This window comes from Ascaphus truei, chromosome 5 (assembly GCF_040206685.1).
Source record: "Ascaphus truei isolate aAscTru1 chromosome 5, aAscTru1.hap1, whole genome shotgun sequence".
NCBI lineage: Eukaryota > Metazoa > Chordata > Amphibia > Anura > Ascaphidae > Ascaphus > Ascaphus truei.
This window is the reverse complement of record NC_134487.1, coordinates 285,765,143-285,792,846: the sequence shown is the minus strand read 5'-3', so window position 1 is coordinate 285,792,846 and position 27,704 is coordinate 285,765,143. Positions and strand designations below refer to the sequence as shown.

Here is a 27,704-nt window from a genome sequence, read left to right as displayed (position 1 = left end):
TAACAAATCAATAGTTTTTTATTTTATTAATACGGTCTGAACGAGGAGAGGCGTATTTAACAGGGCGGCCCCTTAACGAGTCCAAAGACCCCTCAATAAGAAAATGAAGACTGACGTTTAACCGCCTCTGATGGCGGAGCTGGAATTGCCCGGCGTGTCCCTGTAATTCTCAGCAACGTGTCCCAGGCCTCCGGCATCCAACGGCAATACAGCCAGATTAGGGGAAAGAATAACAATAATAAAGCAATTAATTTCGGGTCCCTCAGACTCTGTGTGTCCTGCTTTGATATAACGTCCATCGCTGCAGTGTTGGAATCGTAGCAGAGTGGTCTCTCCGGTACGAAATGGAAGCAGCGCGGACCCCCCCTCAGGTATCCACATACATCCCGTTTATGAGATAGTCCAGTTTTGTATAACGCTGCCTCCGCTGCGCTTCCGAAACTTTGCAGGCGATCACGCCGATTACCACCACCAGAAACACCACTCCGAAGACTAGCGCGGCCACTAGGCCATTCTTCTCGTCGGAGTAGGCGCCCTCACCCACTGCCGCCTTGATGACGTCCAGCTTGTTGGAGGGCTCGTCCATGTGGCCGGCAGGAGAAAGGGAGTCCCGGTCGGTTACAGAGAAGGAGGTAGAGGGTGGGGGGAGTTTAGAGGCAGGAGGGCGAGCCTGGGATTTGGGAGGGTGGGTTGCCCGGGGTCTCTGGGCAGGTGTCGTTAGTAACGGGTCAGCATGTGTTATTGGCCTAAGTGCTGTGGTGCCGGGCAGTAGATGATGAATATTAGGGGCACGAGACTCTGTGCTGGTCATAGAGTGATCAATGTTAGTCCTTCGGTCCTCAGAAGGAGGAAGGGAACTGGCCCCAGCTTGACCGATGTCACTGTTCATGCCTTTACCAGAGCTTGGCACAGTACTGGCAACGTGAAGGCCCAGAGAATCTGTCCTGGGCGCAGGATCGTGGCCACGAGTTTTGGGTGCAGGGCGAGAGGTAGAAGGGCCGATTTTAAGTCTGTGGGAAACTGCGCTGGGCACTGCCCCTTTCTTCTGATCAGCTGTGCTGGGTTTTACCCCCATGGCAGGAGGCGGGGGTCTCAGAGCACCCCTGTGTCGGGCTGTGGTGGGGGTAGCATTAGAGAGGTCGAGGACTTGGATGGGGGGATTTGGATCCTGTTCTGTTTCTGGTTCAAATTGCTCCAGATGCTTCTCGATGTTCTCAGCCAGATGGAGCATCTGGGAGGTGAGGCGTTTCTGCACCTCGTCTGCAGAGCCCTGTGTGTGTAATGCAGAGCCTCCTTGCACCTCGCCTGCAGAGCCCTGTCTGTGTAATGCAGAGCCTCCTTGCACCTCGCCTGCAGAGCCCTGTGTGTGTAATGCAGAGCCTCCTTGCACCTCGTCTGCAGAGCCCTGTGTGTGTAATGCAGAGCCTCCTTGCACCTCGCCTGCAGAGCCCTGTGTGTGTAATGCAGAGCCTCCTTGCACCTCGCCTGCAGAGCCCTGTGTGTGTAATGCAGAGCCTCCTTGCACCTCACCTGCAGAGCCCTGTGTGTGTAATGCAGAGCTTTGCACCTCACCTGCAGATCCATGTGTGTGTAATGCAGAGCTTTGCACCTCACCTGCAGAGCCATGTGTGTGTAATGCAGAGCTTTGCACCTCACCTGCAGAGTCCTGTGTGTGTAATGCAGAGCCCCGCTCTTCCCCTGCAGAGCCCTGTGTGTGTAATGCAGAGTCTCGCTCTTCCCCTGCAAAGCCCTGTGTGTGTAATGCAGAGCCTCGCTCTTTGCCTGCAGAGCCCTGTGTGTGTAATGCAGAGCCTCCTTGCACCTCGCCTGCAGAGCCCTGTGTGTGTAATGCAGAGCCTCCTTGCACCTCGCCTGCAGAGCCCTGTGTGTGTAATGCAGAGTCTCGCTCTTCCCCTGCAGAGCCCTGTGTGTGTAATGCTGAGCCTCGCTCTTCCCCTGCAGAGCCCTGTATGTGTAATGCAGAGGCTCGCTTTTCCCCTGCAGAGCCCTGTGTGTGTAATGCAGAGCCTCGCTCTTCCCCTGCAGAGCCCTGTATGTGTAATGAGGAGCCTCGCTCTTTCCCTGCAGAGCCCTGTGTGTGTAATGCAGAGCCTCGCTCTTTCCCTGCAGAGCCCTTTGTGTGGAATGCAGAGCCTCGCTCTTCCCCTGCAGAGCTTTGCGCGTGTACTACAGACGCCCGCATGTCACTGCGGTTCCACGAGGGAGGCAGCTGGAGCAGATGTTCTTCTGGTATTACAACCGGATCGGACCCCTCGCTTCTGGTACCAGCGTTTCCTGCAAGCAGAGAGAAGTCATTGGAGACAAAAAATACGACAAGGGAATTAAAGGCCAAAAATGGGTCCCTGGCCCCTCATTAGCCCGTCCTCGCTTACTCACGGAATAGCAGAGTCATTGCCAGAGGGACAGTATGCACACGGGACCCTTATGGTAGCATATAGGGGAATGTGTTAACTAAAAGCATTATTTATGCATGGGGTCCAAAAATTCAGTCCTAAAGGGCCACTAAAAAGGCCAGCTTTTATGGATAGCCCTGCTTCAGCACAGGTAGCACAGTATCTCTGACCACGCCCCCCTACCCCCCCCCCCCCCCCCCCCCGCCTTATCTCCTGATAACAGCTAATTTGCAAAATAAAAACACTGGAAAGGGCAAGAAGAAATTATCTCAGGAATCCATTTACTGGCACACGGGACTAACCCCTTCACTGCTGAAAAGGCCACACCGTGATACATTTTAACATCACACCGAACGATAGGGTACAGGGGAGGTGGACGCAGGCCCCCACCCTAATATATACATACACGGAAATAAAGAGGGGTTACAGTTACAGTGCGGCGTTTACCCACAAAGCACCAACGTATTTACTTTATTTCCATAAGAAAGTTCCATGATCTGAGAACCTTTAAACCCAGCAGTTAGCAAACGATCTAATCCTAATCTCATTTAGACGGCTTCAATTTCTTCTCTTTGTAAAAACGGCAATTCCCTTCTGTGAAACCCTGCAGTAGTTTTGCATCTAAAAAAAATATTAAATGTAAAAGCTTTTTTGCGCAGTTCCTATTAAACACGGATTTTGTTTTTGTGTATACATACATACATACATACATACATACATAATCCCTGATTAATGCGGATTTGGAATCCTTGACGCCATTATCACAGCTTCAATCCAGTGTGAGATTTCTTTTTAATGTCTTCTACCAATCCCAGATGTGGTGGAAGTTTGGCCGGCGGTGAAAGGGTTACTGCGCGCGTGCGGATTTTACTCCATGACTCTCTCACACCCCTCTTCCTGCTCTTCCCTCTGTAGGTTTCCCAGACGCCCCCAAATGAGCCCTTTGTAGGATCACAGCATATGGGGGGGGGGGGGGGGCGAGATCTTTGACTGAGACACCAGTGCTGAAGCTGGGATATCCTGAAAACCTGACCTGTTGCAGGGGGGGGGGGGGGAGGTCTTGAAGACTGGAGGTGAGAACCGCTGCTTTAATAAAATACATTCTGCTGTCGGAAGCCCCGGCACGATTTGCACAATTAAAAGCGATTTAATTTCCATGTTTTTTTTTTTATTTTCTTTTTTTTAATCTGACCGCACACTTCATTTAGATTTAAATATTGATCAGCGGTAATGTCACAGTCTTTGAAGTGGGCGAACCAGGGTTTGAATTTGTGTCGGCTACTTGTGACCTTGGGCAAGCCACTTTATCTCACTGTGCCTCGGGCTCCGGCAATAAATTGTAAGCTCTTCAGTTCAGGGACACCTGCCGGCCAAGTCCTACAAACAGCTGTGTCATTATCACACACACATTCACTAAAAAAGGTTTTATTAAGCCTCGCTCGCCTGATCTCTGGGTCTCAGTAAGGTACTCGCTCCCAAACAGCAATGTGTACGGCGGAGTCGGTGACACCTGTCATACTTTCTGACGTCAGGTTTCCGGACTAGATCACATTGTGAAACCATGTTCAACATATTAGAGAGGTGTTACAGGACTGAGCGCTTTAACGCAAGTGCCCCACCGATATATATGTTGGTAACGATGGTGGGAGCCGCACTGGTCCTTTCTACCAGGTACTAATGAAGGAGGCGACACCTTTTATTGGGCCAAGAGATAGCTGGTAAATCCCAAACTATTAATCCTCCCAGGGATCTACACCGGGCACATAATCCCCCCACCCTACACCGGGCACATAATCCCCCCGCTCTACACCGGGCACATAATCTCCCCGCTCTAAACCGGGCACATAATCCCCCCGCTCTACACCGGGCACATAATCCCCCCGCTCTACACCGGGCACATAATACCCCCCGCTCTACGCCGGGCACATAATCCCCCCGCTCTACGCCGGGCACATAATCTCCCCGCTCTACGCCGGGCACATAAACCCCCCGCTCTACACCGGGCACATAATCCCCCCGCTCTACACCGGGCACTTAATCCCCCCGCTCTACACCGGGCACATAATCCCCCCGCTCTACACCGGGCACATAATCCCCCCGCTCTACACCGGGCACATAACATACCCGCTCTAAACCGGGCACATAATCCCCCCGCTCTACACCGGGCACATAATCCCCTCGCTCTACACCGGGCACATAATCCCCCCGCTCTACACCGGGCACATAATCCCCCCCGGTCTACACCGGGCACATAATCCCCCCGCTCTACACCGGGCACATAATCCCCCCGCTCTACACCGGGCACATAATCCCCCCCCGATCTACACCGGGCACATAATCTCCCCGCTCTACACCGGGCACATAATCTCCCCGCTCTACACCGGGCACATAATCCCCCCGCTCTACACCGGGCACATAATCCCCCCTCTCTACACCGGGCACATAATCCCCCCGCTGCCCCCGGCACGCAAACTCCCCTCTACCCCCGGCACTCACACGCCCCTCTACCCCCGGCACGCAAACGTCCCTCTATCCCCGGCTTGCAAACGCCCCTCTACCCCCGGCTCGCAAACGCCCCTCTACCCCCGGCACGCAAACTCCCCTCTACCCCCGGCTCGCAAACGCCCCTCTACCCCCGGCACGCAAACTCCCCTCTACCCCCGGCACGCAAACGCCCCTCAACCCCCGGCACGCAAACGCCCCTCAACCCCCGGCACGCAAACGCCCCTCAACCCCCGGCACGCAAACGCCCCTCTATATTGGGCCCATACAAGTTTTCTCAAGCGACCTATTATCTTGCTCTATAAATAGTGGTGACACACCCAGCCCGGGGATGCGACACATTACACGTTACACGTTACACGCTGCCTTCGCTGGAGGCTAGTTCAAAAGTTCACGATGAACAGAATGATGGGGTTATTTAAAAGGAGCTTTGAATATACATTTACATATACATACACAAAAACACATACAGTATATATACATTTTTTGAAGTATGTGGGAAAGCAGGGGTCTCTGGAAGCTAAACCGCGTTAATTTCAGCTTTGGGGACCCCCTGCTCCCTGAAATACTTACGGCTTTAAACGTCATCACTTTCATTACGACATTTTTTGTGGGGGGAGCGGTCCCCCCTTACCATAAAATCTTTGTTTTTTGTTACAAATGTACACCACACAAAACCAACAGGTGACTTTGCGGAGGTAAAAACGGCATATGTCCCGGGTTACGTGACGTTACGTGACGTTACGTGACATCGCAGCAGCTGCTACAAATAACAAGGAGGCACCGCTGAGAATTTGTGGAGCAAACAAACAAAAAAAAACATTTGGAGACCAGCTGGGGCTTTAACCCATTGAGTGACAGATGGGCCAGCAAGGTACTGCATAGCAATGTGGTCCAGGCCACTCTGACACTCAAGGGGTTAACTTTTAGCCTCCTCTCTTCTTTGAGGCAGCTCTAATGCCTGTAACCCAGGGGTTTTCAACTCCAGTCCTCAAGACCCCCCCCCCCCCCCCCAACAGGTCAGGTATCATCCCTGCTTCAGCACAGGTGGCTCAATCAGTCCCTGCTTCAGCACAGGTGGCTCAATCAGTCCCTGCTTCAGCACAGGTGGCCCAATCAGTCCCTTCAATCAGCACAGCTGGCTCAATCAGAGGCTCAGTCGAAGGCTCTGATTGAGCCAGTTGTGCTGAAGCGGGGAAATCCTGAAAACCTAACCTGTTGGGGGGGGGGGGGGGGGTCTTGATGACTGGAATTGAGGGCCCCCTTACCCCCACTGTAACCCCTTAAAAAATCATTTGTAATGTTTTGCAGCCCATTCTGGTGGTGAAGAGATTAATAATAATAATAATAATAATAAATAATAATAATAATTGACTTACCTCTCCGAAGGTTGAAACTCGTGACCCCCCGGGAAGGTTTCATGGGGCAGGAGTCCTCGCTGGGGCAGTTGAACAGGTAACAGTTTGGATGCTTCATAAGCTTCCGACTGTCATATATCAAGAAGTTGCAATCTTTGTCACCTGGATGTAAAGATTAAAAAGGGGGGGGGGGGGGGGGAAATGATCAATTCACAGACGTGGCACGCTCTCTGGTCAGCAAGCCACGAAAATAAACCCCTCATCAGCCCGGAGCCACGTGTAGCGTCAAACGCAGAGGGACCATGTTCCATGCGCTGCGAAAAGGCTCCCCGGCCCAGGAGAAGAGAGAGAGTGGATGGGTCTCAAATCTTGTCCAGCGGAGAGAAGTCGCTTCAAAAGATTCTGAATAAGAACCAACTTAAATGTTTCTCTACAGGACGCAGGAAAAAAGAAGAGTGATCGGGCGCATCTATAAAAGTGCAGTGAAAAAGTGTGCTCACAGACGATAATATATCACCAAATAATTGTGTAATACTTAAATAATTATTCTTCAAATTAGTGATAATTTATTATAACCTCCACCAAATAGTGATCAATAAAGTGATTATAAAATGAAGAAAAGCTGATCAACACCCTTAATTTGAACTGTTCACTGGTCCGCAGGACGCATACAGATGGCGATTTTTTCTCCTTCTCGAAGATAGAAAGCGCTCGATGTTCAGGAACCAAAAATCGCAAGCGCTCTCAATCAGTAGCGACAGTCGGAGAGACTGCTCTTCTCCTTACGACACAGCTGTGCTAGGCGGCTGTCACATCAGACCCCAGAGAACATCTTCCCGAGGTGGAGAGGCCTGGTCATCGAGACCTTGTCAGGGCCGGCTTGATGGCGGTTCCATCCACCGAGGCCCGCGGTTACAGAGGGGCCCCTGCGCTCTTCCCCCACGGCAAGGAAGAGGATTGCCGGGGGGGGGGGGGGAAGAGCGCGGGGGCCTCTGTGTCTCTTACCTTGTCCGGCGGCATCTCCTCCTGCAGGGTTCTGTTATGGCACAGACACGTGAAATGGCATCGCGTTGCCATAACAACATGGCGTCACGGCGCTACGTTGGAGGAGATGCCGTGGTGGATAAGGTATGAGGCCCGGCAAAAGCCCCTGCGCCGGCCGCTCTGACGCCAGCCCTTCCAATGGAGTTTTAAATGTGTATAATAAAGTTGTTAATGAAAGATAACACCAGCTCAGCGCTACATAAATGAGCGCGTAGGAGGCGGGTGCTGTCTGGGATAGATCATACTAAACAATTTGGCTACAGAAAGATCCCGTATTGATTCACTGCCTTTTTAAGTGCATCAATATGAGCTCTTTCTGTATCCACCTGCGAACGGTGCAGAACACAGGTGGGCCCCCCCCCTCGACAAGACGGCCCACCGGTCTCCTCCGTATGCTCCACAATGGGCACCCCACCCTGCTCTGGAATGGGAGATTTGGGTGTGTACCTTTCACCGTGACCGAATGAGCACCAGCGGTCGGCCGCAAATGGACCGCCGCTGGGGGCTTCTAATGTAAGTTTTACTGGTTGGGGTGGGGGTTAATTTAAGGGATTTTAGGGGGTTGGGATAGGGGATTTCAGGGTAGGGAGTTTAGGCACTTACCTTAGCTGCGAAGTGGCCGGCCGGCGGCACGAGGTGCGGTGAAGCACCGGCGGTCATTTGATCATGGCGGAACGGCCACATCCAAATGTCCTAGACCACCCTGCTCAACCTGACGCCTATTCCCCCCTCCGTCTCTGCCTCCCCCTTCTGGGCACGATTAGTTTACCTGCTATTCTGTACTCCGCGCAGCACGCACTCACACAGTCTTCCAGGCCGTCCGTATACAGGGGGTCGGTGCCACGTACACCGCTTGACACCGCAGTACTGATATCTATCACCATGTCTGGCATGGGCTCTGTGACGCAGCGCTGAGCACCGCAGGGGATGGGTGTCCCGCAGAGCAGGGCTGAGAGGAGCAGGGAGCAGGGGAGCCAAGCCGCAGAGAAACCCATAGTGAGCAGAACATGTGGGCAGGACCGAGGGGGATTCAGAACCGAGAGCGTCCCATCTCAGAGCCGAAGGGTCTTCTCCCTGTGTGATAAATATAAATAGGAAAGTCAGCAAAAGAAACAACAAATATAAAGTGAACAAATCACGCATTTAAAACCCCCAAAAATGTCTAATTAGCATATTTATTTACATTCCTCGCTCCTTCCCTTAAAGCTGCCGTATCCCCTCCCCCCTTTAATATGCGCATCAATACAATCCACACAATGATAAGTAATTAGCTAAGTTGTCAATCGATCGGCGAGGATTTGGCTCGGGGGTTCACTAAATGGCTGTCAGTGCCGCAGAAGAGGACCAAAGATGCAAAGTTCTGTGGGGAAGATCATGTGACCAGGCAGTCACTAGATACAATTGGTGCAATGCTAGAGAGGGGGCAGGGCTCAAAAAGGGGTGTGCCAGAGCCTGTTTCAGAAGAGGATGCGACTTTGTAAATAGTTGCCATAGAAACCAAAAATGCCTTTTACGTTATAATACATTAAAAATGTCACTTTTTTTTTTTTTTTAGAAATGCTACAAGTATTTTCTCATAATACAGAACTGATTGATTTAAAAAAAAAAAAAAAAAAAACAATGTAGGATATTGCTTGGTCTGCAGCTTTAAAACACACAAAGGCAGCAGCTTGAAGTGGCCGATTCCTCAATGTCAGAGGTCCTTGTGACTTTGGGCAAGTCACGTTACCTGCCTGTGCTGTCACAGTGCAAGCTCTCCGGTGACTTGCTGTGCAGCGCTGTATTCAGTGTATTAGAAAAGCATACAATTGATGTGAAAATGTATCTTCTTCCCCTCATAACTAAGGGTTTGTCTTCTGAGCCGTGTGTAACATGCGAGAACAACGGAAATTTTCCTTATTAAAAAAAAGGAAAGAAAGTTGGTTGCATGAAGCGCAGGGCGCTTAACGAGGCAATCCAGCAGCACTTACACAGAATGTGTGCTAATATATGCAGCCTTTGATTGCCTTTAGTGAAAACGAATTGCTTAAGCTGACGATCGATTCAATCTCCCGTGATCGATCAGCAAAGATCCTGCTTTCCAGGGTTCACTAAATGGCTGCCTTTCAGTTTCAATCAGTATCAGTCAGTGTAACTCAGCAGCTACAATGTATCCTTATATTACCCAAGGTAACATTATCTATTGTTACAGTTTGCAGCTCAAATGGCTGGGAATATTAGCAACAAATTATCACAAACAGGAAAGTGTGGCAAATATATTGCACTGCTGGTGAGGTGGCTAAAGCCTGCTATAGAAATCAAAGCATGCTTTAAAGCTGCAGTTCCAGTAATATCCTACATGGTTTTTTTTTGTTTTGTTTTTTTTATAAATCAGTTCTGTACTATGAGAAAATACTTGTAGCATTTCTAATTTTAAAAAAAATGTAAAGACATTTGTATTTTTTTTGTGGCTTATCCCTTTTATTCAGCTCCCATGATGAGGCATGATAAAAAAAATTAACACGTTAGCTATGGCATACACAAACGTCGCAATTTATTTTTGCTTTATAATATTGCAAATGAGTTTTGTGACGCACTAGTTACTAGTCTGGATAGATGACTGGTAAATAGTACTTAATATTTTTTTTAAAAAAAAACATATTTTGTAAGATTTGTTTTCTTTATTTTCTACAACGATATATGTATACGGTGTGTTCATGTGTAACACTGCTTTATATCATGAACATCTTGACAGTATGAAAGGCTTATTAGCTTATCAAATTGGCAATTTCATTCTTTTTCTTTTAAACTTGTATTTTATTGGGGGTTTTTTTTTTTTACAAGTTTTATCTAGGAGGAGGGGGAAGGGGTACAAAAGAAATAATAGGTGGAGGAGGGGGTACATTTCCATCTTGACTTTGTTTACAGTACAGAACATCCATTTATACTTTATTACATATACATTTGCAGGTTCGCTTAGTTCATATTACCGTCCCATTTTTACTGGCTATAGAATAGAACGCTTTTAAACATTAGCTCCCAGTAGATCAGCCATGGTACCCATATCGTCAGATACCCGTCATATCTGTCCTGGATTAAACTGGTAACTTTTTCCATTATCCTAATATAATTGAGTCTGTTTTTGACCTCTGCTATTGTCGGTGGGTCGTTCTGCTTCCAGTTATTAGCTGTAACTGCCTTAGCTGAGGACAGAATATGCATCATTAGTTTGTCTACATTCCTCTCCATATCCTCGATTGGTTTTAGGATTAGTACTGGTCTCTATGCTCCATGGGAAGTCTAGTCCTGTAATTCTCTTTATTAGTCTTTTAATTTTTCTGCAAAATATCGCTATCTTCGGGCAGGTCCCCCAAATATGTTTGAACGAGCCTATTTTATTTTTTAAACAGCTGCTTTAAAACTCATTAAAAAATGGCATTAAGAGTTGGATCATAAAAAAATCCAATATGCAGCAAGTATTATTTAATACTACAGAACTGATTATTTTTTTTATATACCACATGTAGGAGGATATTGCTTGGATTGCTCCTTTAACTTGCCCTCTTTCTCATGTTACTGTAAATTCATATTAAATAGATTTAACCATTTGCCGATCCTGTGCATCTAATGCTAATTATTAAAAAAAACAAAGTTATATTTTGTAAGCTTCCTGTGTCTCAATCTAACATTTGCAAAACATTTTACTGTACTGTATTTGCTTTCAAACCCCTCTGCTGGGAGCCTGACCCTCGGTAGACTACCCTTGCAGTGAAGTACTTACTGGCTTGCTTTTCTCCGCACTTTAACCCCTTCTCTTCCAGGAGACGGCTGCTCCTCAGTGCCTGTCCCTCTATCACTGCGGAGTTAAGCAGCTCTGTACCGGGAATATAAAATGGTTGGGATCTGTCGGACAGGGAAAGAGCAGGATATTAAAGCATTTCCTGGGTATGTCTGATTCTACACCTCTCCATCAGCAAGAGGCAACACACTGCAATACTCTAACAACCCCCAACATCCTCACCCCAAACTTAATGGGACCAGCTGTGTGGCTGGGCCATACTTCATCCTGATGTATACTCCGTCCCACTATGAGCAACCACTTTACCTTTTGTTTCAACATTGCCCCTTACTCCTCCCTGTAGGTTGCAAGCTCTCAGGATCAGGGAACCTCATTACCTTCTGTGTGTATATCGCGCCATCCATGTACCGCAGTAATACACGTGACATAATACAACATATAACTGAAATAACGGCTCGAGACATAAATGCAATATTAGGGAAAGGGAATCCCTGGCCCGAAGAGCTTACAATCTAAGCGGTAAGTAGTGGAACCTGCAGAGACTGTAGGAGAGCGTTCTGGCAAGTGCGTCTGCAAGGGGTCAAGGTCGGGGCATGCGAGATGTATAGTGTCCGTTTGCGCTCGTTAGTCCTCGTTTGTACGCAACTCTGTTTATGTATTATACATAACTCTGTACCCCCACTGTACCACGCTACGGAGTATGGTGGCACTTTACAAATAAATAATAATACAGGGCACCCAGGCATCAACCTCCAGGTTCAGTGAATGAGAGTCTGTCCCGCCTGCGGTTCTTCCTTTCATCCAGCGGCAGCAATACATGTATACTGAGGTCCAGTCCCAACATACAGTATATTGGAGCCGGGCGTGAACATTCTCAGCCTTGTAACATCTAGTTCATCAGTCAGAACAAGCCTGGGAATTTTAATAAAACAAGGTCTGGAAGACTTGAAAGAAATTACAATTCGGTTGCAGTTTTAACCCTTTCACATTGCAGCACAACGCCACGTGGTCAGCGCGTGGTCAGCGCAGTTGTCTGGGAGTAGGGTTACCAGCTATGCGCTTCTTTATTCCCAGGCTTTGCAGTAAAAGCTGTGTAATATGGCACGTGTCGGCTCAAAGGGATCCATGTTAAAGTGAATGAGAAGCTAAAAAGTGATGCACGAGGAGTGCGCATTTGTATGTGTTTTACCCAGAATCCCTGGCTGCAGGAATCAGTGTGTGATTATGTGGTAAAGCAGGTTTGGGTACCGGTCTGTCTGACGCATGTAAATGTGATCATATATTCTTCTAAGAGAGAAGGCGGAGGAGCAGAGTCTGAAAGACTTAAGATTCCTGGTAGCTTACCCCAAAAAATGTAAAGAATTTGACAACCAAATTGGCCTTTTTAAACAAATGTAACCATGCTTACAGCAAAGATGTGTCTCTTCGGAAATTGAAAACAAATTCCTTTTTTCATTTATCTGAACGTGAAAGGGTTTGTCAATTGGGTATTTTCTTTACCCGTATCCCACCCATCCTGATCAGAGAGCCATTAACAATAAGAGGTGAGAGAGAGGGGGCTCTCTCTGCCTGTGCAAACTCTTGTTGAACACACCGTGACAGACAAAGTTTGATCAAACCCCTCCAAATCTCATCTCAGCTCACCATAAATACAAACTGATGATAGAAAATGATGCTTAAATACTTACAGGTCTCAGATGTGGGCACCAATCGCCCAGGTATGACCCCTTAAACATGTCGCAGTCATTATTAGTACATGTCAGTCCTAGATAGGATTGTAATTGTCCCAGCAGGACAATACACTGAAGTCCCCTCAGACACAGAAGTGGTTAACTCTTCCTTCTCCTGTGTCACGTGGGTGTTAGAAGCCACAGTGAATCCGCTCAGGAAACAAAGATCCGGGCGGACCTGAACAACAAGTGTACGAAGCAGCAAGATGGGAATCTGGGATTTCCTCCCTCACCAAACAATGTGGTCAGGATAATCCATGTCACACTGAGACCCACAAGTCACCAGGGAACATCTTTCTTAGTCGAGAGGACCGGACAAAAAGTCCCAGCAACAAAATAGGTTTTTATCCCTGTATCAAGCACTGCAAACGGCTGCTGTGCAGGTAAAGGAGAATTCTGTCCCAGGAGGAAAGGGAACCAATGACAGCGCCATGTTTAAGGGGTCATACACCTTATAGGTCAATTACTGGCGCATTTACATTTAAACTTTAAGCATGGAAACATTTTTAGATGATTCTGGTGTACCGCAAATAAAAATATCACTAGAGAGCACATTTCACTGCATTGCAGACAGGTCTGCAAACCTGCTTCTCACCATTATCTCCCAGCATACCGTGCTTCCACTGCAGCCAAGGATTCTGGGAAATTATATGCAAACAGTTTCTTGAAAGATATAACGTATCCGTATTAATACAACCAAATATACACATGGAAATGTAACAATTGGGGGTTTTTTTTGTTCTAAGACTAGTGCAGAGTAAATAAATACGTCGGCATTAGGTGATACCTTTTTAATCTGGACTAACAATTGATATTATAAGACAAGCTTTCGGGAGTACTCTCTCTTTTGCCGGTCAAGCAATACTGACCTGTCCCGTCCTCAGGATGATAGAGAACTTTTGAAATTTTGTTTTATATCAATTGTTAGTCCAGATTAAAAAATATATTTATATAAGTATCCACTAATGCTGAAGTACTCATTTACTCTGCACTATCGCAACTGGACTAACACTGCTATTTCTATTTAATTTAAGAATAATGAACAAATATCTCAGACCCGATGAAGGGAGAAGATTTGCAACCCACAAACTTGTCAATGTAAAAGTTGGCGGTCTGTTCGTGTAAAAGCGGTGATACGCTTCCCCGCATGTATTTGATTGGACTAATATGGACACATGATGTCCAAGGCTGTGGTGGTGACAATGTAACTTCAGGAGAGGTTACAGGGGGAGTTAACAAGAAGTATTCAATTAGTTATGTCTTAAAAGGACCTTATATACAATATATATATATATATATATACACACACACACACACACACACACACACACACACACACACACACACACACACACACATTTAGATACAATTTACTATCTTTTTTATTTTAAAATTCCACTCAATGCCATTTTGAATGAGTTTTAATATACTGAGCATCCTTTGATTTCTATAGCCAGTTTTAGCCCACCTCCCCAGCAGTGCAAGATCTTTGTAACACGTTCCTGTTTGGGATAATTTGTTGCCAATATTCCTAGCAGTTTGAGCTGTAAACTGTAATAATAGATACTGCTACTTTAGTAATACAAGAATACATTGTAGCTGCTGCGTTACACTGACTGAACGATTGATTTGAAACTGAAAGGCAGCCATTTAGTGAACCCTGGGAATCAGGATCGTTGCCAAATCGATCGTCAGTTTAGGTAATTAGTTTTCAATAAAAGGTAATTAAAGGCTGCATATAGTAAAAGAAAAAAAAAAAAAAAAAAAGAAGAAGAAGAAAAGAAACAACTGCCTGGATTGTGTCTTTAACAATATTTCCCCTCCCCCACCCTGAATTTATTAAACCCTTCAAGCGTAAGGTGTCATTTTGTGCATCGAAATGTGAGAAACATTGGCATATTTGTTTGCAGTCTTGCACCGAGTCATGAGTCAATCTCCCCAACAACTTACTGCAGTAAAAAAGTAAAAGCATTATATAAAACAAGGACATGTTTTACAGATCCTGACATGGAAGCAGAAACTATAAAAGGCGCCAGCATACCAAGAACTCGATCTGTACAACATTAAAGGAGAACGCATACAAGGTCCTTATGCGCTGGTAACACACCCCACTAAAACGATCTAAATTTGTCAGCGGATACTCCCCGCTCTGCGCAAAACAATGCGGGGAGATAGCTAACTTGCGACATATGCTGTGGTCTTGCTCGAGAGTGGTCCCGATTTGGGAACATATTAGAGACTGGTTACAAAGGATACTCAACTTGGACATCCCCCTGAACCCGTGGTCGTTCCTTTTGGGCAGGCGGATCCAGGGAGTGTCAAATGCGACACGCAAATTTGGTCGCGCATTTTGCGACTGCCACGAGATGCGAGATCGCAGCGCTGTGGAAGCAATCTGATCTACCAGTAATCCCCAAAATCAGGACCAGGATTTGGCATGTCTGCCGGATGGAATAGTTGACAAGTTTGGTCAACGACACTGGCTCAAACTTCCTAAAAAAAAGTCTGGACGACTTGGTTGGCCCAGACGAATATCCCGGGGGTAGATGCCGCCACAATATTGCACTGATAGTAACAAATACGTTCTCCATTAACTAAGCAGGATCCACGACCACATAGTAACGAGACAGGTAGGTCACGTAGGGAATGATGACGGCAGGTAGCTGTGGATCGAGAAGTGAGCAGCCGGAACCCGAGGCCTAAGTCCCGGGCCATAGAGGGGTGGGGAGAGCGGAGGCGCGCTAACGCTGAGGCTCGCCTGCTTCACTCAGCGCGATTGCACGGACTTGCAGGCGAGCCAGCGTGCGCGAAGGGAGCCGGGGGGAGGTGGTTGGAGGCGGGGCAGTGACGTCGCTGGGCCAATCGCCCGCGACGCACTGACGTCAATGTCACGGCGCCATGACGTTGACGCTGCTTCAGGCTGATTGGAGGTTTTCAGCCGACAGCGCGCTGAAAAACAGCTTGGCGCTCGGCTGATAACTCCATAGCCTGAGCACGCCTGCGGACGATCGCATGAGCCCCCTCTCAAGGCATCCTCATTGAGGATGCAGGGGCTCAGCGCGGAGCGACCGCACGCCTCAGCACGGCTGGTCCATCTATGGACATAGCCTAAGAGGTGGCCAATGCAGGCGCCAAAACACCCCCCCCCCAATGTTTTTCCCTTGTCCTGTAGGTCCTGTCCGTCTCGTCCCGTGCTATGGTGTAGTTTGTCAATGTGGTTCCATGTCTGTCCGTTGTCATGGTTAAAATGTGGGTTGTCATTTTTTGCACTTGACAATAGTTTGTGACGCATTGTATAATTTGTAAAACCCAATAAAAATGGAAGTTATATAAAAATTTAAAAAAAGGACGCCAGCGTGAAAGGTTAAAACTGTTGTAGCATGCACCATGGTTGGCCCAAACGGATATCCCAGGGGTAGATGCCTCCAATATATTGCTCTGATAGCTCGAACTGCATTCTCCATCGATGTGCTGGCTCTGACGTTAAGTAAACAAGGGACAGATAGGGCAGACGCGGGGTAGCGACGATCAGTCAAAAGTCTTGGGTCACAAGTGGAGACCTCTTCCAAACGGTCAAGGGCTACGCGGATAAGAAGAGATGCAGAGGTATCTTGGACATCTCCCCCCCTCCCAGTGTCTCGGTCTGTGGTCTTGTTAGTCAGTTGGTCTCTTCCCTGTTGGTCTAGATGTTTCAGTTTCCAAAAATTTGATGTGATATGGATACTGAATTGTAGGACAATGTGGTGTTAGAATTGTCAGCCTGTAACATACGCAACAAAAACTTTTTGTTGAAAAAAAACAAACTGTTGTAGCATAAGGTTTTAATTAGGGACATGTCCACAGAACACAAATGGGTAATTGTGGGAATTAAGACAATTCTCTCTCATATAACACGTTATACCAGGGGTGCTCAACTCCAGTCTTCAAGGGCGCACCAACAGGTCAGGTTTTCAGGATATCCCTGATTCAGCACAGGTGGCTCAATCGGAAACTGAGCCACTAATTGAGTCACCGGTGCTGAAGCAGGAATAGCCTGACCTGTTGGTGGCCCTCCAGGGCCGAGTTGCCCACCCCTGCGTTATACACATGCAAACATACAGAAACTGCCCACTAGGTATACCCAGGACAAACACACACACGTGTAAGGCCTCGTCCCCAGTGATCGCGACGGCGTGCGCAGTGCGAACAAAGAGACAGCTCTCTATGGGTCAGGCCACAGTCACTGTGCGCATGCGCAAAGGGTTATAGCGTGACCACATATTGAAAAGTCAAGAAATGTGACTTTTGGCGCGGCGGACAAGCAATGACCACGTCCCAGCGGCGGTTTAGCCAATGGGGGCGAACCAGCCGCCTTACATCACGGCCCAGCCACACCTGATCTGAAGTCCTCAGATAGTTCGGTTGAAAGCCACGAGCGCTGCCAGGCGCTCCGTTGCTCGCGCTCGCTCACTGGGGTCGTAGCCTTATGTGTCCCTCTGCAGTCACTTGGGAGTATTTGAATCTCTAAGTAAACCACCTAAAAAAAACACAGCTTTTTGGAAAGACACAGAAACACTCAGCCATCTTGTTACTTTTTAAAAATAAATCCCCTCAGGATTCGTGTTGCACCCTGAATTCATCACCAAACCAACATTTCAGATCCCTGTGATGCAGCCAAGCGTTTCTTTTCCCACCAATGTAAAAACAGCAATATGTGAAATAAGTAACACAAACAAAAAGTCACTGTACGGAGAATAAAAAGGATTAACGGAGCAGGGACATTAAAAAAAGATAATAATAAAAAAATAGTGTTTTCAAAATATCAGGGATTGCCCCTTTAAATCTAGGCTCTTTTAGCACCGAAGGAGTTCATCCTTCCAGTGCAAGTACAATGTAAAGTAGCGTCAGGCTTTGCAAATATTTAAAAAGACAAGTAAATAACAGAATATAAAAGATCTGGATTTCTGCATGACCAGTGAGAAATACAAGTGCTGAACACCGCACACGTGGCTGATATCTGGGATATTGTATATGTCATAAATAATCTGTGATGACATCTCTGCCCTTTCCTACAAATTCAACATATCCAGAACAAAATACTGATTCACTTAAAGGGTCAATCCCTTCTAGGACCAAAGTGTACTAATGGCAGTGACATGGTTAAGGGGTCAGGCACTCCTAGGGCCACAGTGTACTAATAATGGCAGTGACATGCTTAAGGGGTCAGTATACTAATGGCAGTATGGCAGCTTAAGGGCTTAGGCCCTCCTAAAACAAAGTGTACTAATAATGGTAGTGACATGGTCAAGGGGTCCACCCCCAAAAAAAATCTAACACCTATAAGTACATTTTAGCCATTTGTTAAAGTAAGTTGGTAAACATGTATGTATGTATGTATGTATGTATGTATGTATGTATGTATGTATGTATGTATGTGTGTATGTATGTATGTATGTATGTATGTATGTATGTATTTACATAAACATGTTTAGCCGAGACTTGGGAGAGGGTTTGATTTCCTCTGGTTGCTCCTTTTTGAGGTTACTGTGTGTTCAGTAAGGCTAAGGCGCCGCTGCCTCAGACCACGCGCCCGCACTGCAGACAGGCGGCGCGTGGAGAGGCACTTGAAGCTATTTGCGGTCCATAAGGAGCATTTTTGCGAGCGGGGGGGTTGGGCGTGGCCAAACGGGACGGGGGGGGGGTGCGGCCATGTCTCTGCAGCTCCCCGCGCCCCAACCCGGTCTCTGCAGCTCCCCGCCACCCCCACAACGGTCTCTGCAGCTCCCCACCCACCCCACCACACCGGTCTCTGCAGCTCGCCGCCACCCCCACACCGGCTGCATCTCCCGGCAAACAGAGACATCTAGGAGGGGGGGGGGGGGGGGAGAGCCATGCACTGCCTCACAGACTTCCCTCCTAGCCGCCTACCTCCCGCAGCTCCTCCCCTTCCTCCCTCCTCATTGGCTGACTGCTGCACCACGTGACGCGTCAGCGCTTCTGTTCACCAGAAGCTTGCAGCATCGGCCGGCTGACGCGTCACAGCGCGCAGTCAACCCAGTCGGAACGAGCCAGCAGGGACCTCCAGACTGGTGGAAAGGGTCTGGTGGGCCCGCGGCCGCCGACCGCCGCGGGTCCTTAGCCTTAGAGATTGATGCCACAGTCCCTTATATTAGTTCTGTGACAAGGATAGGGTAAGATAAGAGTAAAGAAAATGCTCGGACAACACTTCCCCATTCTGAGGCTCCTAAGAAATGTCATTTCTAATAGTTCCAGATAAAGTGACAGCAGCTGGATCTCTGCCACGGAGTTTCACGTTGTGAGCAGGAGCGTTGGTATCTTATGTGTTGTGTTAAATATCAAGACTCATTACATATGGAATACTCTACATCAGGGGTGGGCAACTTCAGTCCTCAAGATCCACCTAAGGTAAGGTATTCAGGATATCCCTGCTAACGCCCAAGTGGCTCAATCAGTGGCTCAATCAGTGGCTCCCTGCATCAGCACCGGTGGCTTAATCAGTGTCTCAGTCTTCAAATGAGCCACCTGTGCTGAAGCAGGGATATCCTGAAAGCCTGGCCTGTTGGTGGTCCTTGAGGACTGGAGTAGCCCAGCCCTGCCCTACGTTGTATTTCCAAAGGTTAAAGTGACTCTCAGGTCCAGTTGAAACCCTCGCTAGTGCAGGGGATCACGCAGGCCTGTGCCGGGGATCACGCAGGCCTGTGCCGGGGATCACGCAGGCCTGTGCCGGGGATCACGCAGGCCTGTGCCGGGGATCACGCAGGCCTGTGCCGGGGATCACGCAGGCCTGTGCCGGGGATCACGCAGGCCTGTGCCGGGGATCACGCAGGCCTGTGCCGGGGATCACGCAGGCCTGTGCCGGGGATCACGCAGGCCTGTGCAGGGGATCACGCAGGCCTGTGCAGGGGATCACGCAGGCCTGTGCAGGGGATCACGCCGGCCTGTGCAGGGGATCACGCCGGCCTGTGCAGGGGATCACGCCGGCCTGTGCAGGGGATCACGCAGGCCTGTGCAGGGGATCACGCAGGCCTGTGCCGGGGATCACGCAGGCCTGTGCAGGGGATCACGCAGGTCTGTGCCGGGGATCACGCAGGCCTGTGCCGGGGATCACGCAGGCCTGTGCCGGGGATCACGCAGGCCTGTGCCGGGGATCACGCAGGCCTGTGCCGGGGATCAAGCAGGCCTGTGCCGGGGATCACGCAGGCCTGTGCAGGGGATCACGCAGGCCTGTGCAGGGGATCACGCAGGCCTGTGCCGGGGATCACGCAGGCCTGTGCCGGGGATCAAGCAGGCCTGTGCCGGGGATCACGCAGGCCTGTGCCGGGGATCACGCACACCTGTGCAGGGGATCACGCAGGCCTGTGCCGGGGATCACGCAGGCCTGTGCCGGGGATCACGCAGGCCTGTGCCGGGGATCACGCAGGCCTGTGCCGGGGATCACGCAGGCCTGTGCCGGGGATCACGCAGGCCTGTGCCGGGGATCACGCAGGCCTGTGCCGGGGATCACGCAGGCCTGTGCAGGGGATCACGCAGGCCTGTGCCGGGGATCACGCAGGTCTCTGCGGTGAAGGTTTGAAAGCCGCAGCCCGGAAAACTTCACCGTGTTTGATAACGCCGGCCAATCATTTTCTGCATCAAACCGATAGCTCGGCTCCTGTTTTGCAGCGGCCCAAATCTGCCAATGTTCTGGCATAAAAGAACATGGTGACCAGCGACTTACTACTACTTCTTGCTGGCTATTTGCAACACATGGAGCTAAACTCAACATCTCAAAGCGCCCACAAATAGAAGAATTACTTTATTGTGTATTTGTTTTTTTAATAGAACCTTACATTTTTAAGTAACCAAAAATGTTAAATATACATACATACACACACACCACACACCACACACCACACACCACACACATACCACACACATACCACACACATACCACACACATACACACTTTGAATCCTGGCTCTGCTTCTCTCTCTCCTCTGACTCCCCTGTTCTTCTCCTTGGGGACTTCAACTGCCATATTGATGACCCCTCTCTCTCCTTTGGGCTTCCCATTTTCTCTCTAACCCACCGATTACCAACCAGGTTTCCGCAGAACCATGGGGTTCCGTGGAGCGGTTCCAGGGGTTCCGCCTAGCTTCCCGCACTCACTGTGCGGCTCTCCCCCCCCCCCCTCACCCCAGAGCCCGCTCTCAGGACTGCGGGAGCGCGCTCTACCAGTGGATAATTTCTGGTGCCTGCTGCTAGCTAGAGCGAGCGTGCAGTCCTGCCTTTTCTTGCCCGGCGCCACATCCTGCCGCCTCCCGCCCGCCGCCTGGGGTAGGCATATGGGGGGGGCGGGGGGGAGGGAGAAGTGAGATACAGGGGGGGGGGGAGAAGTGAGATACAGGGGGGGGAGGAGAAGTGAGATACAGGGGGGGAGGGAGATGTGAGATACAGGGGGGGAGGGAGATGTGAGATACAGGGGGGGGCCGGTATATGAAGATGATGATGAGGGGTGCTGGGAGAGATATTAGAATGATGAAGGGTGCTGGAGGAGATATGAGGATGATGATTTTATCCGTGCGGCCCGATTTTTTTTTTAATATGTATTGGGGCGGCGGGGGTCTTTTTAAAATATATTGGGGCGGTATTCTCTCCAATTTCTCCATGTCCACCCTTTCCTTTCTGACCATCATCTAATTTTCTCTCACTTCTTCCCTTCTCCATCTACCCCTTGTTTCTGCAGAGACCTGCGCTCTATTAACCTACCAGCTTTTGATTCCACTTTACACTCCTCCCTCTTCTCTCTCAGCTGCAGATGATGACAATCTGGTCAGGAACAACAACTCTGCCCTATCCTCCTCTCTTGATATACATGCCCTGCTTTCTCTCGCCCTTCTAACCCCAGACCCTGGCTAAATTCCCACACGCGCATTCTGCGTTCATCCGCTCGTTCCTCTGAACGCCTGTGGAGGAAATCTCACTCTCGCAGACTTCCTTCACTACAAATTTAAATTATCCCGATTCAACTCTGCCCTATCCCAGCCTACACAAATGTACTTTTCTTCACTACTCAACATGCACACGTCTAAGGCCTCGGCCATGTTCCTTGCTTGCTGGCGGAAGCGCGCTGACGCGCGCTCCTGCTCAGCACTGAGCCCCTACAGCCGCAATTAGAGCGGCTTTAGTAGGGGCTCACCTGCGCTTTCGCGCGCTTGCGGAAGCGCAGGTCTTAGGGGAATTTAAAATTCCCCCGCTTGCCGGCGAGACAGGCCGGTCACGTGAGCGGTTCGCCCAATGAGGGCGAACCAGCTCCGTGACGTCACTGGCCCGCCCCCGGCCAGTAACGCGCCCGCCCCCGGACCGCCCCCTGACGGCCTGCTGAGAGCGCGTGCGGTAAGCAACCGCAAGGCCAGGGAAAGCACCCGCTTTCCCTGAGCCTCAGCGCGCCTCAGCACGCCAGCGGTAAGCGTGTCCGAGGCCTAACCCACACCGACTCTTCTCTGTCTTTGACTCCCTACTAAGACCAGCCTGTGCTGTCTGTTTTTCTTCCATCTCACCTCAGGACCTTGCTGATTATTACAAGGAAAAGGTGAAATCCATACGTCAGGACATACCCTCTGTTTCCTCCTCCCATCCTACACCGCTTCCTAACTCTCCTCCTGCCTTCTTTGACTTTTTTTCCACTGTCACAGAGGAGGGTGAATTGTTGCTGATCTCTTCTCCCTCTACCACTTGCCCTTTTGCCCCCATTCCCACCCATCTCCTAAAACCTCTTGCTCCAGCTAGAATCCCTACTCTTACACACATTTTTAACTCCTCCTTCTACTCTGGAACCTTTCCCTCCTCCTTCAAAACATGCAACATTTATACCATTACTCAAAAAAAGCAACCTTGACCCTACCTGTCTCTCTAACCATCATCCTGTCTCCCTTCTGCCTTTTGCCTCTAAACTCCTTGAATGTCTAGTAGTCTCTCACTTGCTCCATTTTCTCACCACCTATTCTCTTCTAGACTCTACAACCTGGCTTCCGCACTGCTCACTCCACAGAAACAGCCCTCACTAAAATAACTAATGACCTCCATGCTGCCAACGGTCACTACACTCTGCTCATATTATTCGACCTCTGCGGCATTTGATACTGTGGACCACCCTCTTCTTCACATTCTCCGTACTATTGGTAACTGTAACAAAGCTTTATCCTGGATCTCCTCTTACCTCTCCCATCGTACTTGTCTGTTTTGCTAACACCTCCCGCTCTATCGATCACTCTGTGGGGGTACCCCAGGGCTCTGTCCTGGGACCTCTTCTCTTTCCTCTGTACACACTCTCTCTAGGTGACCTAATCACATCTCTTGGGTTCAAATATCACCTCTATGCTGATGACACACACATTTACTTTCCAACCCCTGACCTTACACCTGCTGTACAGACCAAAGTTTCTGAATGTCTCTCTGCACTATCATCCTACTCTTTCCTAAATCTGTCTCAGCGCCTCCCCTGCTGAAATCCCTCTCATGGCTTCTTACACACTCAATTCTCCTCCTCAATTTGAAAGCTTTACACTCTTCTCCCCCTCCTTACATCTCAGCCCTAATTTCTCGCTATGCACCATCCCGACTCTAGCGTTCTGTTCAAGGATGTCTTCGTTCTAACCCTTTTGTATCTAAAGCCCTCTCCCGCCTTAACCCTTTCTCACCGACTGCCCCACACCTCTGGAATGCCCTTCCCCTCAATATCCACCTTTAAAACCCATCTTAAAAACACACCTCCTTTACGAAGCATATGAGGAGCTCCGTGGTTAATACTTTACACCTCATACAGAAACCTTGGCCCCCTGCAGACGTACTTACCAGAACGCCCTCCTTCTGTCTGTACATTCTTCCTACCAATTAGATAGTAAGCTCTTTGGGGCAGGGACTCTTTTTCCTAAATGTCACTTATGTTTGAAGCACTTATTCCCATTTTGTGTTATTCGTAGTTTATATGATTATGTCGCGTGTATTACTGCTGTGAAGCGCTATGTACATTAATGGCGCTATATAAAGATATGCAGACAAAAAACAATTGTAGGCTGACTGAAAACAAACCTAAAAATGTGAAGCTGGTGGCACCATAGGTGGGACCCTCATTCAAATATGTAAACCTGTGCCCATCTCTTCCCCTCCCCCCCCCCCCCCCGCATATTATACAGCATGTATGGGGGATAGGGGGGGGGGTAGATAATGTGACAGCTGCAAGTTCCCAACACCAGGTAAACATTCGGATAAAGTGTATTACACATTTATTATACTGTTCCCCAGACATAGTATACAGATTGCAAGCTCTTCAGAACAGGGCTCCTTTGTCACAGTACTTAATTTCTAAGTCAAGTACTCCTATGAGTACCCGATTACAAATTATGCATTGCACTGACCACCCTCCCCCCCTACATACAGACAGTGAGTGGTCTCTCTGGGGTCAGGGGGCAGTTCTAAAACCCACAGAGGATCTGTCACAGATAATGAGCAGAGACTCCATCCCCCACCCTGCAGAACCTCTCCCCCCACACACTGCAGCACCTCCCTCCCTCCCCACACCCTACAGCACCTCTCTTCCCCCCCCCCCGACACCCTGCAGTACCTCTCTTCTCCCCCCCCCCGACACCCTGCAGCACCTCTCCCCCCTCACACCCTGCAGCACCTCTCCCCCCCCACACCCTGCAGTACCTCTCACCCCCCACCGACACCCTGCAGCACCTCTCACCCCCCACCGACACCCTGCAGCACCTATCCCCCCTACCGACACCCTGCAGCACCTCTCCCCCCCCACCGACACCCTGCAGCACCTCTCCCCCCCCACCGACACCCTGCAGCACCTCTCCCCCCCCGACACCCTGCAGCACCTCTCCCCCCCCGACACCCTGCAGCACCTCTCCCCCCCCCGACACCCTGCAGCACCTCTCCCCCCCGACACCCTGCAGCACCTCTCCCTCCCCGACACCCTGCAGCACCTCTCCCTCCCCGACACCCTGCAGCACCTCTCTCCCCCCCCACCGACACCCTGCAGCACCTCTCCCCACCCCCACCCCACCGACACCCTGCAGCATCTATTCCCCCCCACACCCTGGAGCACCTCTACCCCCCCCCGACACCCTGCAGCACCTCTCTTTCCCCCCCCCCACTCCCTGCAGCACCTCTCTTCCCCCCCCCCCACTCCCTGCAGCACCTCTTTCCCCCCCCCCCACTCCCTGCAGCACCTCTCTTCGCCCCCCCACCCACTCCCTGCATGCACCTCTCTTCCCCCCCACTCCCTGCAGCACCTCTCTTCGCCCCCCCACTCCCTGCAGCACCTCTCTTCCCCCCCACACCCTGCAGCACCTCTACCCCCCCCCACACCCTGCAGCACCTCTACCCCCCCCCCACACCCTGCAGCACCTCTACCCCCCCCCGACACCCTGCAGCACCTCTCTTCCCCCCCCCACTCCCTGCAGCACCTCTCTTCCCCCCCCACTCCCTGCAGCACCTCTCTTTACCCCCCCCCCCACTCCCTGAAGCACCTCTCTTTCCCCCCCCCCACTCCCTGCAGCACCTCTCTTCCCCCCCCACTCCCTGCAGCACCTCTCTTCCCCCCCCCCACTCCCTGCAGCACCTCTCTTCCCCCCCCCCCCACTCCCTGAAGCACCTCTTTCCCCCCCCCCCCACAGCACCTCTTTTCCCCCCCACTCCCTGCAGCACCACTCTTCCCCCCCACTCCCTGCAGCACCTCTCTTCCCCCCCCCCACTCCTTGCAGCACCTCTCTTCCCCCCCCCCACTCCCTGCAGCACCTCTCTTGCCCCCCCCCACTCCCTGCAGCACCTCTCTTCCCCCCCCCACTCCCTGCAGCACCTCTCTTCCCCCCCCCCCACTCCCTGCAGCACCTCTCTTCCCCCCCCCCCCCCACTCCCTGCAGCACCTCTCTTCCCCCCCCACTCCCTGCAGCATCTCTCTTCCCCCCCCACTCCCTGCAGCATCTCTCTTCCCCCCCCACTCCCTGCAGCATCTCTCTTCCCCCCCCCACTCCCTGCAGCATCTCTCTCCCCCCCCACTATCTGCAGCACCTCTTTCCCCCCCCCCCCCCCACTCCCTGCAGCACCTCTTCCCCTCCCCCACTCCCTGCAGCACCTCTCTTCCCCCCCCCCACTCCCTGCAGCATCTCTCTTTCCTCCCCCCCACTCCCTGCAGCATCTCTCTTCCCCCCCCACTCCCTGCAGCACCTCTCCTCCCCCCACTCCCTGAAGCACCTCTCCTCCCCCCACTCCCTGAAGCACTTCTCCCCCCCCCACTCCCTGAAGCACCTCTCCCCCCCCCCCACTCCCTGAAGCACCTCTCCCCCCCCCCACTCCCTGAAGCACCTCTCCCCCCCCCCCCACTCCCTGAAGCACCTCTCCCCCCCCCCCACTCCCTGAAGCACCTCTCCCCCCCCCCCACTCCCTGAAGCACCTCTCCCCCCCCCCCACTCCCTGAAGCACCTCTCCCCCCCCCCCCACTCCCTGAAGCACCTCTCCCCCCCCCCCCACTCCCTGAAGCACCTCTCCCCCCCCCCCACTCCCTGAAGCACCTCTCCCCCCCCCCCACTCCCTGAAGCACCTCTCCCCCCCCCACTCCCTGCAGCACCTCTCCCCTCCACCCTGCTTACACTATGCAGACCGCCTGCACAGCTCCTGCCCCATTTATTGCCCCCTCTTCCCCCCCGGTCTCCTCTCCCCCCCCTCACCTGCTACAGTTCCCCCGGGTCTCCGCTCCGGGAACAGCCGCGAGCACCGCCCACCAAACCACGCCCACCAGAGCACCCCATCCAAAGCCACACCTATTCTCGCATCATAACCACGCCCACTACAGCAGCCCATCCAAAGCCACGCCCATTCGTACATCATACCCACGCCCCTACCGGTTTTACCAGCCTGGCTACGCTTCAACAAAACCACGCCCACTGCCCCTGCTGGCCACGCCCTTGTGGTTTTTATTTTCAGCTCTGGGCTCCTATTAACTAATTGAAGGCTGGATATTATTATTCACCCATTGTCATAACCGGGATATGGTGCAGCTGGTACTCCCCGAAGGGGATTCAATCACCAGAAATCCCCCCACCCCCAAATAATAATAACTCCTATCAACCCAGATATGTTACTGTCACTGAGTGATTCTGCATAACACGTTTCATGATGTCTCACTGCTAAACATAAAAATGACTTTTGTATTAAAATGTTAAAATGCCACTTAATGGTTTAGAACCCCAAAGTCTCACTGATTTCAGTAATTACTCTGTGATACCCAGTGTGTACCCTCTACCCAGCCTCTCTGCCATGGGACTATAATCTGATGCCAGTGTGTGCCCAGCCTCTGTGCCATGTGTCTATAATCTGATACCCAATGTGTGCCCTCTACCCAGCCTCTGTGCCATGGGACTATGATCTGATGCCTAGTGTGTGCCCTCTACCCAGCCTCTGTGCCATGGATCTATAATCTGATACCCATTGTGTGACCAGCCTCTCTGCCATGGATCTATAATCTGAAGCCCAGTGTGTGCCCTGTCTGTCTGCCCACGCTGTGGCATCATGGCACCCTATGGGATCAATACACAACCAGAACCCAAAACTGTATTGCTTTATATTAACATAATATTGAAGCAAACCTTTTTCTTATATATAAGTGCTGACAATGGAGTCGAATTCCGCTGGCACAATCCAACCCCCCCCCCCCCCCACCCCGGGCATATAACAATCTGAGATAAATCAACTGGGGTTTGAACTGGCTTATTTCACTTACTTCAGAGGCGCTGGACATTGGCGCTGCGCTTCTCTTTCTGTGCAGTACACACAGTGTGTAACATATAGAGTTCCTGGTGTTTCTAACCCCTGTGTAGATTTAGGATTTAAA

At 50.6% G+C, this 27,704-nt stretch overlaps 1 protein-coding gene across 3 annotated transcripts; it reads right to left on the bottom strand.

The window, feature by feature from the left end:
* On the bottom strand, nt 1-27,704 carry MANSC1 (MANSC domain containing 1). 3 transcript variants are annotated; one of them, XM_075602469.1, is made up of 6 exons: nt 26,542-26,654; nt 11,079-11,200; nt 8,088-8,392; nt 6,296-6,436; nt 1,360-2,295; nt 1-1,290 (listed from the first exon to the last, which is right to left on the bottom strand). In XM_075602469.1, exons 3-6 carry the CDS (start codon nt 8,311-8,313, stop codon nt 368-370), a joined length of 2,226 nt encoding a protein of 741 aa, XP_075458584.1. In that variant the 5' UTR covers nt 8,314-8,392; nt 11,079-11,200; nt 26,542-26,654; the 3' UTR covers nt 1-367. The 3 variants fall into 3 exon arrangements, with proteins under 3 accessions (XP_075458584.1, XP_075458583.1, XP_075458582.1); XM_075602468.1 differs by lacking the exon at nt 26,542-26,654 and adding an exon at nt 27,594-27,704 and having other exon boundaries at nt 1-2,295; XM_075602467.1 differs by having other exon boundaries at nt 1-2,295.

Excerpts from the sequence above, each read along its gene's own strand:
- MANSC1 (XM_075602468.1), bottom strand. The coding sequence starts at position 8,313 with ATGGGTTTCTCTGCGGCTTGGCTCCCCTGCTCCCTGCTCCTCTCAGCC. Across the intron at positions 6,437-8,087 it reads CGCGGAGTACAGAATAGCAG|GTGACAAAGATTGCAACTTC; the intron begins GTAAACTAATCG and ends CTTTACATCCAG. Across the intron at positions 2,296-6,295 it reads GAGTTTCAACCTTCGGAGAG|GAAACGCTGGTACCAGAAGC; the intron begins GTAAGTCAATTA and ends CTCTGCTTGCAG.